This window comes from Kryptolebias marmoratus, linkage group LG23 (assembly GCF_001649575.2).
Source record: "Kryptolebias marmoratus isolate JLee-2015 linkage group LG23, ASM164957v2, whole genome shotgun sequence".
Classification (NCBI taxonomy): domain Eukaryota; kingdom Metazoa; phylum Chordata; class Actinopteri; order Cyprinodontiformes; family Rivulidae; genus Kryptolebias; species Kryptolebias marmoratus.
Window position 1 is genome coordinate 12,536,709 of NC_051452.1, and position 14,467 is coordinate 12,551,175.

The window sequence follows — 14,467 nt, forward strand, 5'->3', positions numbered from 1 at the left end:
GGGGGGGGGGGGGGGGTGAACGAGACGAGGCCTACGTGCGAGAGGGGGGGTTGATGGGACAACGTGCAAAAAGACAAGCTGACGCTGGAGGAAAAAAAAAAAAAGGACTTCCGGAACATTAGGCAGGGAAACCACCTCTTGACTTTAATGAAACCGCTCTCGATGTGGAGTAGAGTGGCCACGGAGAACACCTGTCGGACTGCGACAACACACACACACACACACAGAGACAGGAAGGGCTCCAGGAGTTGTTTGCAGAAGCCATCAACCTCATTGTAAAGGCAGTGTTATAAAGCCAGACTGGGGCAATTCCAAGTGCCTTATGGGGGCAATCAATGGTGAATTATGAGCTTTAGAAAAAACAGATATATAGGTTTTCTTTGAAAGTCAAAGCTGGAATTAAAGAAGGAAAACAAGAAGACACTGTCCTTATAAGGATGGATTTGTTTCCATTCCTTTCTACAGGCTAACTCTAAACTAAACTCAAATCACACTTTAGCCCTAAACCTAACCCAAAAGGGAGGTTTCGCTGCGTTAGGACGCCGTTAGGACGCCGTTAGGACGCCGTAAGGACCGGTCCGGACAAGGTGGGGGATTATAGCAGAAAGGGCCCTAAAAAGGTAACAAAACTTCGCCTTATTAGGACATTATTCAGACGTTCATTCATTACCACAGCCTGGGCCTAATCATAAACCTAACATGAACTCAACTCACGCCTTCATCCTAATCCCCTCAAACCCGAGACTGAACTGTATTAGGACCAGGTTCTGGTCCTGGCACGACAGGGGATTCTACCAGAAAGGGCCCTAAAAAGGTAACATAAACAAAGTGCTTCTATCCCTCCTAAAATGTTGTACTGACTAAAAAACTGAGCTCTGTTTAACATTCAGGGGGTCAGTGTGGACATGGTGGGGGACTACAAGGCTTTGGGGACAATATGGTGGACTGGTCCAAGAATGTAGAACTGACAAGGGCCTTAGCTGTCAAAAACAAGGTTCTCTTGTTTTAGGACAAAGTTTTGGTCCCCATGAGGACTACCGATCCTGACATGATAGGGTGTTTTTTTTTTTTTTTTTTACCAGAAAAGGCCCTAAAAAGGTAACGAAAACAAAGTATTTCCATCCTTCTTAAGACACTCTACTAACGTCCATTCATGTCCACAACTGTCCTGTTGTGGACATAAAGAGAACCAGGGCTCTGATGAGCTCCGCTTAATATTCAGGGGGTCAGTGTGTACTACAACTACTTGGGGACAATATAGTGGACTGGTCCAAGAATGTAGAACCGACCAGAGCCTTAGTTGTCAAAAACAAGGTTCTCTTGTTTTAGGACCAGGTTTTGGTCCCCATGAGGACAACCGGTCCTGACTAGGTATGGTTTTATCACCAGTAAAGGCCCTAAAAAAGGTAACCTAACCTCCGTGAGCACACCCGGGGCCTCCATCTGCACGTCAGCGGGGCCTGGACACAGTGAGGAGATGAATGAACATGAGGCCCAGAGCCGGGAGTCTCCTTGGATCTGTCATCCGTCTCCATGGCGACAGGAGCAGGAGGACCAAAACTGGCATCTATCCGGGCCCCAAATCAACAGATGGCCGCCGCCTCCCTCCCTCCCTCCCTCCCTCCCCACCTCCCCCCTTCCTTCAGCCTACCTTGCACTGCTCCATGCACGTCCTCACGGAATACTCCCCCGGCTCGTATTTCCGCGTGAGGAGCTCGAAGTCGTCGTACTTCTCCTGGGCGTGCTGGTCGTAGCGGCGGTACGCCTCGACGCAGTCGCTGCATCGGGTCGCGGCGTCGGCCCGCGCGAGCGCGTCCAGGCTGCAGTTCAGGTTGTCCGGACTCGTCGAGCCGCGGAACAAATCCAGCAGGGAGTAGGAGTCGCAGAAGGACAGGCGCAGGTCGCTCATGTTGCCCACGGCCCGCGGCGTGCCCCCCTCCGGCTCGGAGAGGCCCGCGCACAGGTCGTCCGCATCCACGAAGGCGAAGCAGCCGCCCGGCGCGCCGTCCCGCCGCTCCTGCGGGCAACTTTCGAGGCGCCACAAATGTTTGGTGGAGTTTCCTAGAAAAATAGCGCGCGGGCTGCCTCGGAGGCCGCCGTGCGCGGTGTGGGTCTGGGGGGAGCTGAGGTGGGAGGACGCGAACTTGTCCGGGGTTCGGGCCAGCTTGGCCTCGGCGCAGAACCACAGGTGATCAGAGAGGAGGATGGTGAGGAACAGGAGGGATGCCAAGGACAGTCGCCATCTCTGCGCCCTCTCGGAGTCGGTGAATGGCTTTTGGTGGTCGCGGGGGGGCTCTAGCCAGATGTGGAAGCCGTCGTCATCTTCTTGCTGCCAACACGTCCCAGCACCCCTGGTCATATTTTGGGAACCGGCCGACTCCACCGTGGGGGCTCCTCTGCCGCAACAGTCATGGACGTCGGGAGCCGATCGCGTTGTCCTCCCCCCGAGAAGCGTCGAGCGGTGGGTTGTCCCGGCTTGCCGTCGCGCTCAGTCGCGGCGATTCCCATGAAAACGAGCGCGCGCCGGCTGGGAAATGAGACGCTGACGGCCGCGGGCCTCGCTCTCCATGGCTGAGCGGTGAAGCCGCCGTCCCCCCCCGTCCGCCCCGAAGCTGCCTGCCGCGCGGCGCCGCTCCCGCTCAGCTGCCCGCTCCTTCTGCGTCGCCTCGACTCCGTTTTTAGAAACACTCACCGACGCGCTTACGTTTTCCCCGGCCTCGGTCGTGCGCGGACAAGGGCGCTACCGTCTTCCAACATGGCGAAGCAGTCTGCCTTTTGTGTTGGCGGTTAGGCCCGCAGCCTGTCACGGACGTAGTTTCTCCCTGTTTTTTTTTTCCTCCCCTCCTCAAGCCCTCGCCGTCTTCGCCTCCTGACTGTGGTCAAGTTGCCGCCATGTTCGCCCGGAGACGGTGTGTGTGTTAGCGGGGAGCCCGCGATAAGCCCGCGAGGACGTGCGGCGGCGTATCCGGTTACGTTTTTCAAAATAAAAGAACTAGAAACTTTTGTTTTTGTTTTGGTACAGACGGTGACCTGGGCTGGCAAAATGAGGATTTTTTTTTAAAGTTATTATTATTTTCAAATTCTCCATCTTAAAAGCTAAAAAGTAATACATACTTTGTTAAAATACCACCTGGCAACAAGCTGGTTTTTGCATAAGAGATTGCCGGTTTGAAAACTTGATTTTTATTGGTCTTGAGTGACATCATTAAGAAATCAAAGCCTATATTTAAAAGCTTCGCAATGACGCCAGATGTTAAATGAAGGGATTTCCCGGAGCTATTTATAGGTGGTGGCAGACTACAAGCAGTTTGGCCAACATTAGCCTTATGTAACACTCAAATTTAAAAAGCAAAACACAGTTGTCCATTAATTTGTGGCCTATATGTAAAAGTATGCTTAATTCTGTTTAGAAATATACAAGAAAAATCATGTCAGAAAATATAATACCTTAATATCAGGGGCACTCCTAAGGAGGAGGTTCGGGGGGGCAATGAATTTTCTGGCCCCCCCACTGCCCCCCTTTCATTTCTGTGCGTTTTTCACTTCCTCTAGATATACGGGGACTCATAGAACCTCATAGAAACAATAAAAAACACAATTTTAGTAGTTGCTTCTTTAATTGGTCATTTTATTTATACATTTAAATTCAATAAAAATCAAAACATAAAGACTAATACCCCTAAATAAAAGAACAAGTTCAAGTTAAAAGAGAGTAAAATGTCAATATGTAGAGGCAGAGAAGGTTTTAAGGGTAATATGCTGTTTATTTTCATATGTAAAAAAGGATAAGATAAGACAAAATTGCTCTATTTGAAAGTTGGGAAAAGACTAAATTAAAAGTACTAGATGAACAAGCTACTTCCTTAAACTTGTTTTAGATGGATCCATTTATGACTAATGCTTATGTCGTTTAATAATTTCTGGGAGTATATTTTTTAGGAAGCATTTTTCAGTTTTATTTCATTTTTAGAAGTAATTTTAAACTCCCATCCAGTTTATTCAGATCCGGCTTCTCTGTCAAGTCGAAATGCGAAATATACCTTTTTATTTTAATCCATCAGGAAACCCGTTCTGCTCGATATGGAGGGGGTTTTGTATGTTTTATTTTGTAGGTCTTACCGCCTCACTTCCGGTGCCTTCCTCCGCCATTTTCTTCAACCTGACGAAGCTTCTCGGACTCTGACGTTATGCGCGCGCGCCGCAGTCACCGCATCCAGCCGTTCAAGGGCGCATCAAGCCGGAAGATCTCACCACGGAGAGAGGGACGTAGGCTTCACAATAAAAGCCCGTAGCTCCGAAGGGTGGGTTAAAAAACAACTTTAAATCTACGGGATTTCAATCGAAGAAGAAGAAGAGAGACAGACTGCTTCATATGAATCCATACTGATGTAAAATGCTGCAACAGAATAAACGTGTTTAACTTGTTTCGACGAGACCGGCTTTTATTTTGAAATGTTCCACCAGCAGACTAAGGCTAATGGCGGCTGCCTTGACTCCAGGTCTAACAGGTTGGCGCTCACCTGGTTCACTTTGTTTAATGTTCTGCTTTAAAAGGATTTAAGATTTCACCACTTCAGAATAATTACCCTTAATAAAACATTATAGTTTAGTAAACAAGAAGCTGCGCTTTAATACAAACATCTGTCAAAACAAACAAAATGTCTTTAACTTTTGGGAAAATTCAGCTTGAACGCTGACTGCTCAATGGTTTAGCTAAAACTTACAGAAAAAAGCTGAAACTGGATTATTACAGCTAAAACAGGAAGAGCAGAGCGAAAGCTAATGACTTTAACCAGCAGAACAGTAGCTGGAAGCTAAAAGCAGGAGAACAGTAGCTAATACTACCAAAACAGATGCTAAAAGTAAGAAAATTGTAGCTAAAAGCAGCAAAAATTGTAGAAAAGCTAAAGTACAAAAGCAGCAGAACAGTAGCTAAACAGATGCTAAAAACAGTAAGGCATATGTTAAAGCTAAAATTAGCAAAACAGTAGCTAAAAGGAGCAGGATGTTAGCTAAAAAGATGCTAAAAGTAGCAAAATAGCAACTGAAAGCAGAAAAAATGGTAAAAGAAGCTGAAAACTAAAAGCAGCAGATAAGTAGCAAAATGAAGCTAAAATTGACAAAACAATGACAAAAACTGAAAGCTACAATTAGCAACAAAAATGGCAACAATTAGCAAAACTCATGTAAAGTGAAAATTAGCTAAGCAGTAGCCAAAAACCAAAAGGAGCAGTTTTAGCTAAAAGTAGCATAATGGATGCTAAAAGCCAAAAGTAGCATAGCAAAACGGTAGGTAAAGTCTTAAGGGAGCAGAATGATAGCTAAAAACTAAAAGTAGCAAAATGGTAGGTGAAAGCTGAAAGCAGCAAAAATGGTTAAAGAAGCTAAAAACTAAATGCGGCAGAACAGTAGCAAAATAAACGCTGAAGATGAAATTCACAAAAACAACAGCTAAAACGAACAAATCAGATGCTTAAAGTAGCAAAACAGTATCTAAAAGGTGAAAGTAGCAAAACGCTAACTAATCCAACGTTAAACACTAACTCTGAGGTCGTTCAGTGAGCCATCTACAACAGGTAAGATATCAGCCGTTTGTAATCTGTGCACAGAACCCTCTTGAAGAGCTGAACTATCCCTTTAATGTCAGCTTCGCTGTCTAAAGTTATGGAACCATGCCAGCTTGTCTGTTCTTACAGTAACTCATGAACCTGCAGAAAGTGTTTGTGTGTGTGTGTGTGTGTGTTGAGGCTGCTGCCAAACTCTTTGTTTGTTTGCGCACACGTCCGGCGCACTGGTTCGCTCTCCAGCAGCTACGGCCGGCCTGACTGAAGCGTTTCTTTCACCCCATTAGGGGGGGGGGGGATGGTGTTTCTGCACGGCCAGCTCCTCCAGACTGATGATGGGCTCCGTCGAGTCGTTTCGGGGGGCCAGCGGTTCAGCTTGTCAAGACTTCACGCTCACAACACTACGGGCGGGAATAAGCACTGGTTGAGTACCCCTAATTAAAGGCTGCCACTCAAACGCTCACTCGGCATCACCTAGAAATAGTCCAGAGTGGGCGATGGGTTCCAGAGGGCCAACGAGGGCACAGCACAGTTTTCAGACTCCTGTACAATTAAAGGCCTGGCATTCCTTGAAGGACTGCATATCGCCCCCCACCTTTCATGTCAGAGTTTGAAGCTAAAATCATATTACTGTGAAAAGGGATGGAGTTACAGCCGATTCGTCCGTGGTTGTAAATGGACGTCCAATGATTATTTCCTGAAAGTTTCATTCAAATCTGTCCAGCAGTTCCTAAGATGTTTTGCTAACAAACACGGTTGACTCCAATGCTCAGGTTTTAGGCAAAGATCTTGCCCAATGAGCAGCACTTGCAGTATGTGTTGTGAGTGACTCTCAGCTACTACCACACCAAATTTTAGCTCAATATCCGTAAAACTGGCTGAGTTGTAGCCATTTTTGTGCTTGTTAGGATTACATAGCTGTGGTGGCCATCTTAACTTGAGGTGGCTCCAAAAGCCAATCAATGGTAGCTTTTCATTCAATGATTACTTCCTGAAAGTTTCATTAAAATATATCTTGTGCTTCATAAGATATTTTGCTAACAGACGAACATGGTTCACTCCAACAGTTAATGCTAGTTTTAAGCAAAGATCTTGTCCAATGAGCAGCACTTGAAATATGTGTTGTGAGGGACTCTCAGCTACCACCACACCAATGCTTAGCTCAACCCCTGTAAAACTGACTGAATTGTAGCCATTTTTGTGTTTTCTAAGGTTGCTTAGCTGTGGCGGCCATCTTGAATTGGGTCGACTCCAAAAGTTAATCAGTTGTAGCTGTTCATCCAATGATTACTTCCTGAAAGTTTCATTGAAGTCTATCCAGTGGTTTATGAGATATTTTGCTAACAGACAGAAAAAGTTGTCTCCAACAGTTAAGGGCAAAGTTTTGCACATTCAATTAGCTCTCACAGTATACGATGGGGGTGACTCTCAGCTACTACCACACCAAATTTTAGCTCAATAGCCATAAAACTTGCTGAGCTGTAGCCATTTTTGTGTTTGTTAGGGTTGCTTAGCTGTGGCGGCCATCTTGGATTGGGTCGACTTCAAAAGTTAATGAGTTGTAGCTGCACATAACGTGATTAGTTTCTGTTAGTTTCTTTAAAATCTGTCTGGTGGTTCATGAGATATTTAGCAGACAAACATAGAAACAGGCAAAAAAAAATAAAACCTTATTGCCTTCATCGGCAGGCGATTAGAAAGCGTTTTAACACTTTTGCCAAAGCATGCCTAAACTATAAGAATGTCTTCAGTGAAAGTAGTTTAATCAGTGAACTGGTGATGGTTAAAAAAAAAAAAAAAAAAACGAAGCAGAAGCCCTCCGGGGAGGACGACATTGTTCGTGATATATGATTAGACCCTGCTCACTCTGGCAACGTATCCTCGCGGATTTTATGCACGACAATAAGCAAACGAGCCACAGGCTGCTTGTCCTGCACCCAGGAGACGATGCTGCTGAAGGCTGGGACATGTAATTCCGTCCCAAGACATGTCGGTGGCATTTCTGAAGACAGGACAACATGGACGTCTCTTCAGAACTTCCACCCCGCCCCCGTAGCGTCTGCGGGCCTCTTCCTGAGCGCCAAGGCGCACCCTGATTACCATCAGGAGTCTACAGTTTCAAGCTGAAAGATTTATTAGCATCACATGACAAATACGTGGGGGGGGAAATAACTTGTACATCAAAGGCAGAGTTTTAAACCAAGATGGCCGCCGCAGCCACATCTTGAGATGCTTTGTCTTGAGGATGACTTTTAGCTATGACTGCATCAACTTTACTTCACTATCTGACATTCTGAGGAGGCTACAGACATTTTCTTGTGTTGGCAAAGGTCAGTTAGCTAGGGCGGCCATTTTGAATTGGGTTGACTCCAAATGATGGTCAGTTGTGGACGTGCATCCAGTGCTTACTGTTCGACGGAATACTTGCAAGACAGTCTTTGCGAACGGCACGGACGTGGCATTAGGTCCAAAACCTGTCAGCCCATCTGTCGAGCATGGTGGTGGAGGGCTGATGATATGGGCTCCTTCCGCTCACCGGACCATGAGCTCCCACTGACCCCATTTCAAGAACGCCGGACGCTGTGTCCCCGCCTTCTCTAGTTGTTGAGGCTTTAAACCAGCAGGAAGCGGCTTCAAGGAGCTGCCATGTTGTATTTTTGGAACCAGAGTCTGTGCACTAGGGATGTTTAAGCCCCGCCTACTCCCTCGTACACAGTCATAGTGTCATATGACCTCGTTTTTAAGCATGTAATTTTATTCCGGTAAAAGGAACATTTTAAAAGTCTTAAAGTTCTGTTACGTAATGTTAGAACTGTATGTGTGCTAGAATGACTGCGTTCATGATTTAGAACACGTGTCAAACTGAAGGCCCGTGGGCCCGATCCGGCCCTTGGTAGCATTTTATCCGGCCCCCCCAACATAACATTTAAATGTTATTAGATGTAGCCCTCCAGTCTGGGACAGACAGAGTCTCTGTCGCTAGTGAAGTCTACTTACTTTGAAGCCAAGAAAACAAAATTTTATCTTCTCAGGAAGCTTTATTTTGACGTAGAAAAAGCAACAGAGAGCATCAAACGGGACCAATCGACCTCTTGTTGATAAAATAGCACCCAAGAAATGATATCAGGCATCAGAGTAACAGAGTCTGCTTTGATATATTTTGTCTTTTTCTGTATTTTCTACTTGTTTCAGAATGTCAGCAGCTGTATGAGCAGATTTTTGTTGAGGGCTTTTTAGCTGCTTTAATAGAGAAAAATCCATAAGGCACAAAAAATGAATGCTAATGATGTGTCTTTTTAAGTTTGATCTATATTTTTTGGTTCATTAAAGCATGTTTGCTCTAAATTCTATATAACATGTAACTAGGAAAAGGTATTTGGTATTTCTATATGCATGATTTGACATATTACATCTAAAACCAGGGTTCATTTAATATGTTTTCAAAAAATATTGATCGTGATTGGACCAAGTTATTCATTTTGGCCCCCTTGTGGAACAGAGTTTGACCCCCTAATTGAGAACGTCTCTACTGTCGATAATTCAGCTATGCTAGGTGCTAAACGCCAAAGCTAACGCTACAGTAGAAGAAAATAAAAAGTAAAGGGTTCTTGTTCTGCTGCTATAAGCTCAGTCTGACCTCATTTCCTCTCTCTGCTGCTGTCTTTACTGTAATTATTTCTATCATTAACGTGTTTTTCTCAGTCGTTCTTCCAATAAAACCTCCACCTGGACCAGTCATTCTGTGTTTGTCTGCGTCTCTTTCCTGTCCTCTCAAACCCCAGCTGGTCCAAGGCTCGTTCTGAGCCTGGTTCTGCTGGAGTTTTTCCTTTCCCCCGTCACCAACGTGCTGCTCAGTATGGAAGACGGCGGCAGCAGCGGATTGAAAACATAATTTTGACACCACACGAAGCAGTTAACACAGACGAAGGAGCAGTCCTGGACGTCTCTCTTTACAGAGTGTCATTTATTTAAAAACTGTAAACCAAAATCTTTATTCATTAAGATTAATCCTGTAGAGATACTCGTTAAAATGTAAAACCCTAAGATTTGTCGCTAGAATTTTCAAACGTCTACCCTTATTTGTAAACTTACAGACAAAGAAAATAGTTATTCTGGTGTCATCTAAAATCTTGTCCTTATTAGGAGGACACGTCACAGCAAGTAGTCACTATCGTCCAACAGATACCCAGCTTTGATCGAATCGGTGACCCAGGAGTCACGGACAATCTTAAACTTCTTCCGAAAGCGGTGCCGCAGGGCTCTCAGGTCCAGGAGCCTCGTCTCCTCCTCGACGATCACGTGCGAAACCCCTTCCTCCAATGTCCTCGCCACCGTCCCCCCGTGGTAGCGGACCTCCAGCGCCCGGAGGTTCAGGCAGGACGCGGGCACGACGCTTGTCGGATCGCCGATGTCGGCAAAGACATCCGCGTAGACCGTGAAGGGTCTGAACATGCTCGTGGGGAGGTCATCCCAGCCGTAACGCTCCTCCACCTGCGCCGCGTTCACCGCCTCCGCCTCGGCGCCGCCGATTCGGCCGAAGACCTCGCGCAGCTGCCGCTCGTCTGTGTCCACGAAGTAGCTGTCGCCGTAGGCGTCGTACTCCTTGGCGAAGTGCTCCCTGGTGGACGGCGACATGTGGATCATGTGGCGAGGTTGCCACGGCACCACCTCCCTCTGGTCCAGGCACTCCAGCAGCCAGGAGGCCCAGACCACATCGTGCTGATTGGACGAGATCAGGTTCTTCACACGCATGTTCTCCACGCCAGCAATCACGCAGTAAGTGTCTGGACCGGGATTCTGGACCACAATGCCGCAACACCTGAGCAGAAACGGCAAAAGTGCAGGAATTACCCGTTTGGTATCGACCACTTCAGAAACACACGAGGAAGCATCTTTACATTTTAAAACTTAGAGTTCTAACAGGACTGATGAGCTAACGGCTAGTTAAAACAATGTTTACATAAACCGCTGTCAAGTTTTGAGATTGGAATTGTTTTAAGATGTTTTGGCACCGTTCTGACTTCCTGTTGGTTCGTCAGTTCGTTAAGGTCGTTAAAAGTCCTTTTCCACCAAACCCCACTTCCAAGGAGCTAAACTATCCGAAGTTCTGTAGTTTGTTTGGATTTATTTTTGGAAAGTTATTTTCCTGCCAAAACGTTGCACACACACATAAGAGATATATCACAAACTGTCCTCGAGTACAAAACGATTTCTCCTCGCACACCAAAGAACTCCACACTCTGCCAAAAGTCACGTGATACCTTAGATGGAATTAGGCATTCTGCTCCTCCTCGACAGCAGGGGGCGCCATCCAGACAACGGAAATTCGCCGGGGGATATATATATATATAGTTATGCTCTGAATATGACGTCGCTAGCATTTAATTTTTCATTTGAAACGTATTTAAACTCACCTGTGGGGAGCTAATCAGTTGTCTCAATGGCGCCCCCTGCTGTTGAGGGGGTGACTTTTGGCAGAGTGTGGAATTGTTTTGTACTTGAGGACAGTTTGGCAGGAAAATAACTTCACAGTTTTGCAGTTGACTAGAGCAAGAGTAAATTCTTATTTCTACATCAGCAATTTGGACTAAAAACAACCTGATGATTCACGTCCTCTGTGTTACCTGGCCACGCCTTTTTCCAGCTCCGACTTGGGGTGGTCCGCTGTGCCGTTCAGGACACAGAACTCCACGTCCTCGAACATGTCGGTCTCCTTGGAGACGCCGGACAGGTCCTGGGGCTTAAAGTGGTCGACGATGCCGATCACCTTCTTGGGCTTGGCGGGCAGCTTCCTCTTCTTCCCCTGCGGCTCGTCACCGTTGACGCGGACGTGCCGCGAGGCCAGCTTCCCGGATGCTCGGCCACGGAACTGCTCCAGCTCGGCGAGCGTCATGCACTGGTGCCACTCCTTGTCGTCGCGGATCCTCTCGATCCGTGGGAAGCGCAGCGTACAGTTGGCCTTGTACATGTCGCTCCCGACGATCTCCGCCGCCTTGACCTGGATGATGACGGAGTCGCTGGGTTCGATGTAGACCTCCGGCTTCTCTGTACCGCACAGGATGGACGCCGGCGGGTCGTTTTTCCGGTAGACCTTCCAGTGCTTGGCGAGCTTCAAACCCAGGTCGTACAGTTCTTTCATGGTGTACCCCGAGCCGATGCGGCAGAGGGAGTGGAATACCGACGGTTTCTCGCCGGGCTTTGGTGCTTCGGCGACCGCACACAAGAAATGGGACATCATCCCGCCCCGCCTCCCTTTCCCCCAGTAGCCGCCGACGATCAGCAGATCGAGCTCATCCATCAAGCCATCCACATATTCTGGCTTTATCTTCAGCCAGCCCTCCCCCCGTTTGTCCGGTTTGTATAAGGAGAGAGGATCCTTCACCATGATCCCCTCCTCCCTGTTGTCGATGGCATCATTAAGCGCACCGACCACCTGCTGCATGGTCCTGACTTCGGTCTTCGGCACCAGGTGCAACCGCCCCTTAACTGGCGAGAAGACGGTCTGGAGCGTCTCGTACCGCTTCTTCAGCGGCTCTTTGCCGAGCTTTTGGTTGTTCACCAACAGGACGTCAAACACACAGAAGCACGTCTGCAGCTCCGAGTCGTCCATTAGCCTCTTGATGTCAAACTTGCTCCCCTTCTGCATGAACGTCTCCGCCGCCGGGTCGTACGCCATCATCTCGCCGTCCAGGATGCAGCTGACGACGTGGCCCTTGAAGGCGCCGTGAACGTGCGGCGTCAGCGATCCCTCCCGCGGCGAGCTGCCGAACTGCTGCGTGTACTCGAAGGCGTTCCGGCTGAAGTACTTGTACACGTCGCCGTCCTTGTGCAGCTGGATCCGCTCGCCGTCCAGCTTCGTCTCCACGTAAAAGGCGCCGCCGCCCATCTGCTTCTCCACGCCGCGGATGTCGGCCACCGCCGCCAGCATCGGCTTGAAGGCCGAGAAGAGCTCGATGGAGACTTCGCTGAGGGACACGGAAGGGCTGTGGAGCTGCTGGCAGACCTTCTTCAAGTCCGTGTTGACGTTGTAGAGGTCGGCGGCGTCCGGGTGGAAGACCTGCAGGACGGTCTCCTTGCTGATGCCGAGCTTCATGTCCTTCAGGATCATTCGGATGAGCCACTTTTGCTCCAGGGCGGAGCTCTGGGTGATGAGGTGCAGCAGGCTCTTTTTCACTTGATCCTTCTGCTTGTTGGCATTGTTGATCGCCACCGAGTCCAGGAAGTCGTTGACCTCTTTGACGCTGAGGCCTCCCTGGCTCGAGCAGCGTTTCTTCAGCACAAAGTACGCCATGCTGGCGAAGTCCCCGGCCTCTCCTTGGGACGTGGTCGGCGCGCGGTAGTTTAGCAGCCTGCCGGCCTCGGGACCGTTCTTGGGGAGGCCTAGGACGTCGATGTAGAGTTTGGCGAGCATGCTTTCCTTGATGCCGTACGCCATTCGCTCTCGTTCGAACGGGGGGACGATGAGGCGCATGGCGGGGTAGAAGGAGTCCGTGGTTTTGGGGTCGTCTTTGTGGAGGGCGGAGTGAAACTTCCGCCACGACTCCAGGAAATCCCTGAGGATCTTGGATTTCTCAGGACGCAGCTTGGACCTCTGGATTTTCTCTAAAGTGGTGCACAGGTGGAAGAAAGGGACGCGATCAGCAACGGTCGGCCCACCTGCGGCGTCGCTTTTGGAAGTTCCCTCCATGATGAAATCTGTAAAACACCCAAACACATTTTGTTTGAGTATGCACGTCTATTTAAAGCAGACTTTACTTGAATATATAAATATATCAAAAGTTAAACTAAACTAAAAGTTTTCATTTTGATGATGTAACCCATAATTACTGATAGCTGCAAATGAGTTAGCTCTTACCTGATTGTTTATTAAAACTGAGCGGGAACATTGATATGCATCATAAAAAGACTGATATGTTACATTTTATTATAGAGTTATTCAGTAAACATATAAGGACCACCTTTTTAGATTATAAGAGAACTAAACAGTCTAATATCAGCTAGAAAAAGCATAAGACAGGGTGCAGAGGGAGAAGCTAAGGTGTTGTATGAGGAAATCTGGAGTGGCAGAGAAGTTTGTTAGACTGGTACAGAACATGTATGAGGACAGCAGGACAGTGGTGAGGTGCGCTGTAGGAGTGACAGATAGCTTCAATGTGGAGGTGGGAGTGCATCAAGGGTCGGCTCTGAGCCCCTTCTTGTTTGCTCTGGTGATGGACAGACTAACAGATGAGGTCAAGCAGGAATCCCCGTGGACTATGATGTTTGCAGATGACTTCGTGATCTGTGGTGAGAACAGGGAACAGGTGGAAGAGAACTTAGAGAGGTGGAGGTATGAACTTGAAAGACAAGGGATGAAAGTCAGCTGTAGCGAGACAGAGTACCTGTGTGTGAATGAGAGGGAGGCAGGAGGAACAGTGAGGCTACAAGGAGCAGAGGTCACAAAGCTGCAGGACTTCAAGTACTTAGGGTCGACTGTCCAGGAAAACGGGGAGTGTGGTAAAGAGGTGAAGAAGAGAGTCCAGGCAGGATGGAGAAAAGTTTCAGGAGTGATTTGTGACAAAAGGGTGGCAGCAAAGGTCAAAGGAAAGGTTTACAAGATGGTGGTGAGAGCAGCTAGGTTGTCAGGTTTGGAGACAGTGGGACTGACAAAAAGACAGGAGACAGAACTGGAAATGACAGAGCTGAAGATGTTCAGGTTCTCCTTGGGAGGGACAAGGATGGACAGGATTAGGAATGAGGTCATCAGAGGTACAGCCAGGGGTGGAAATTAGCACCCGCCACCCGCCAAATGCGGGTAAATATTTGAAGTGGCGGGTGAATTTGATCAACACACACGCCACTGTGGCGGGTTGGCAATTTGAACAGAAAAGGTGTTATTTGTCCTCCTAACATATAGGGGGCAG

At 47.9% G+C, this 14,467-nt stretch overlaps 3 protein-coding genes across 4 annotated transcripts in view; all 3 read right to left on the reverse strand.

The window, feature by feature from the left end:
* Positions 1-2,923, reverse strand: part of LOC108248494 (transmembrane protein FAM155A-like) — a 34,920-nt gene extending 31,997 nt beyond the window's left edge. The window contains exon 1 of the mRNA XM_017437297.3: positions 1,652-2,923. Within this exon, the coding sequence (XP_017292786.1) occupies positions 1,652-2,359 (708 nt within the window). The 5' untranslated portion in view covers positions 2,360-2,923. The remainder of the gene's footprint in view (positions 1-1,651) is intronic.
* LOC108244131 (NLR family CARD domain-containing protein 3) overlaps positions 1-14,467 on the reverse strand; it is a 1,204,881-nt gene that overhangs the window by 911,142 nt on the left and 279,272 nt on the right. The window lies entirely within an intron of this gene.
* Positions 9,496-14,467, reverse strand: part of lig4 (ligase IV, DNA, ATP-dependent) — a 7,100-nt gene continuing 2,128 nt past the window's right edge. Inside the window, exons 1-3 of one of the 2 annotated variants that reach the window (XM_017437295.3) lie at positions 13,420-13,688; positions 11,189-13,259; positions 9,496-10,383 (exon numbers count right to left, since the gene is read on the reverse strand). In XM_017437295.3, the coding sequence (XP_017292784.1) occupies positions 9,717-10,383; positions 11,189-13,259; positions 13,420-13,450 (2,769 nt within the window). In that variant the 5' untranslated portion in view covers positions 13,451-13,688 and the 3' untranslated portion in view covers positions 9,496-9,716. Of the gene's footprint in view, positions 10,384-11,188; positions 13,260-13,419; positions 13,689-14,467 lie in introns of those variants that run through there. The other variant, XM_017437296.3, reaches the window with a different exon arrangement.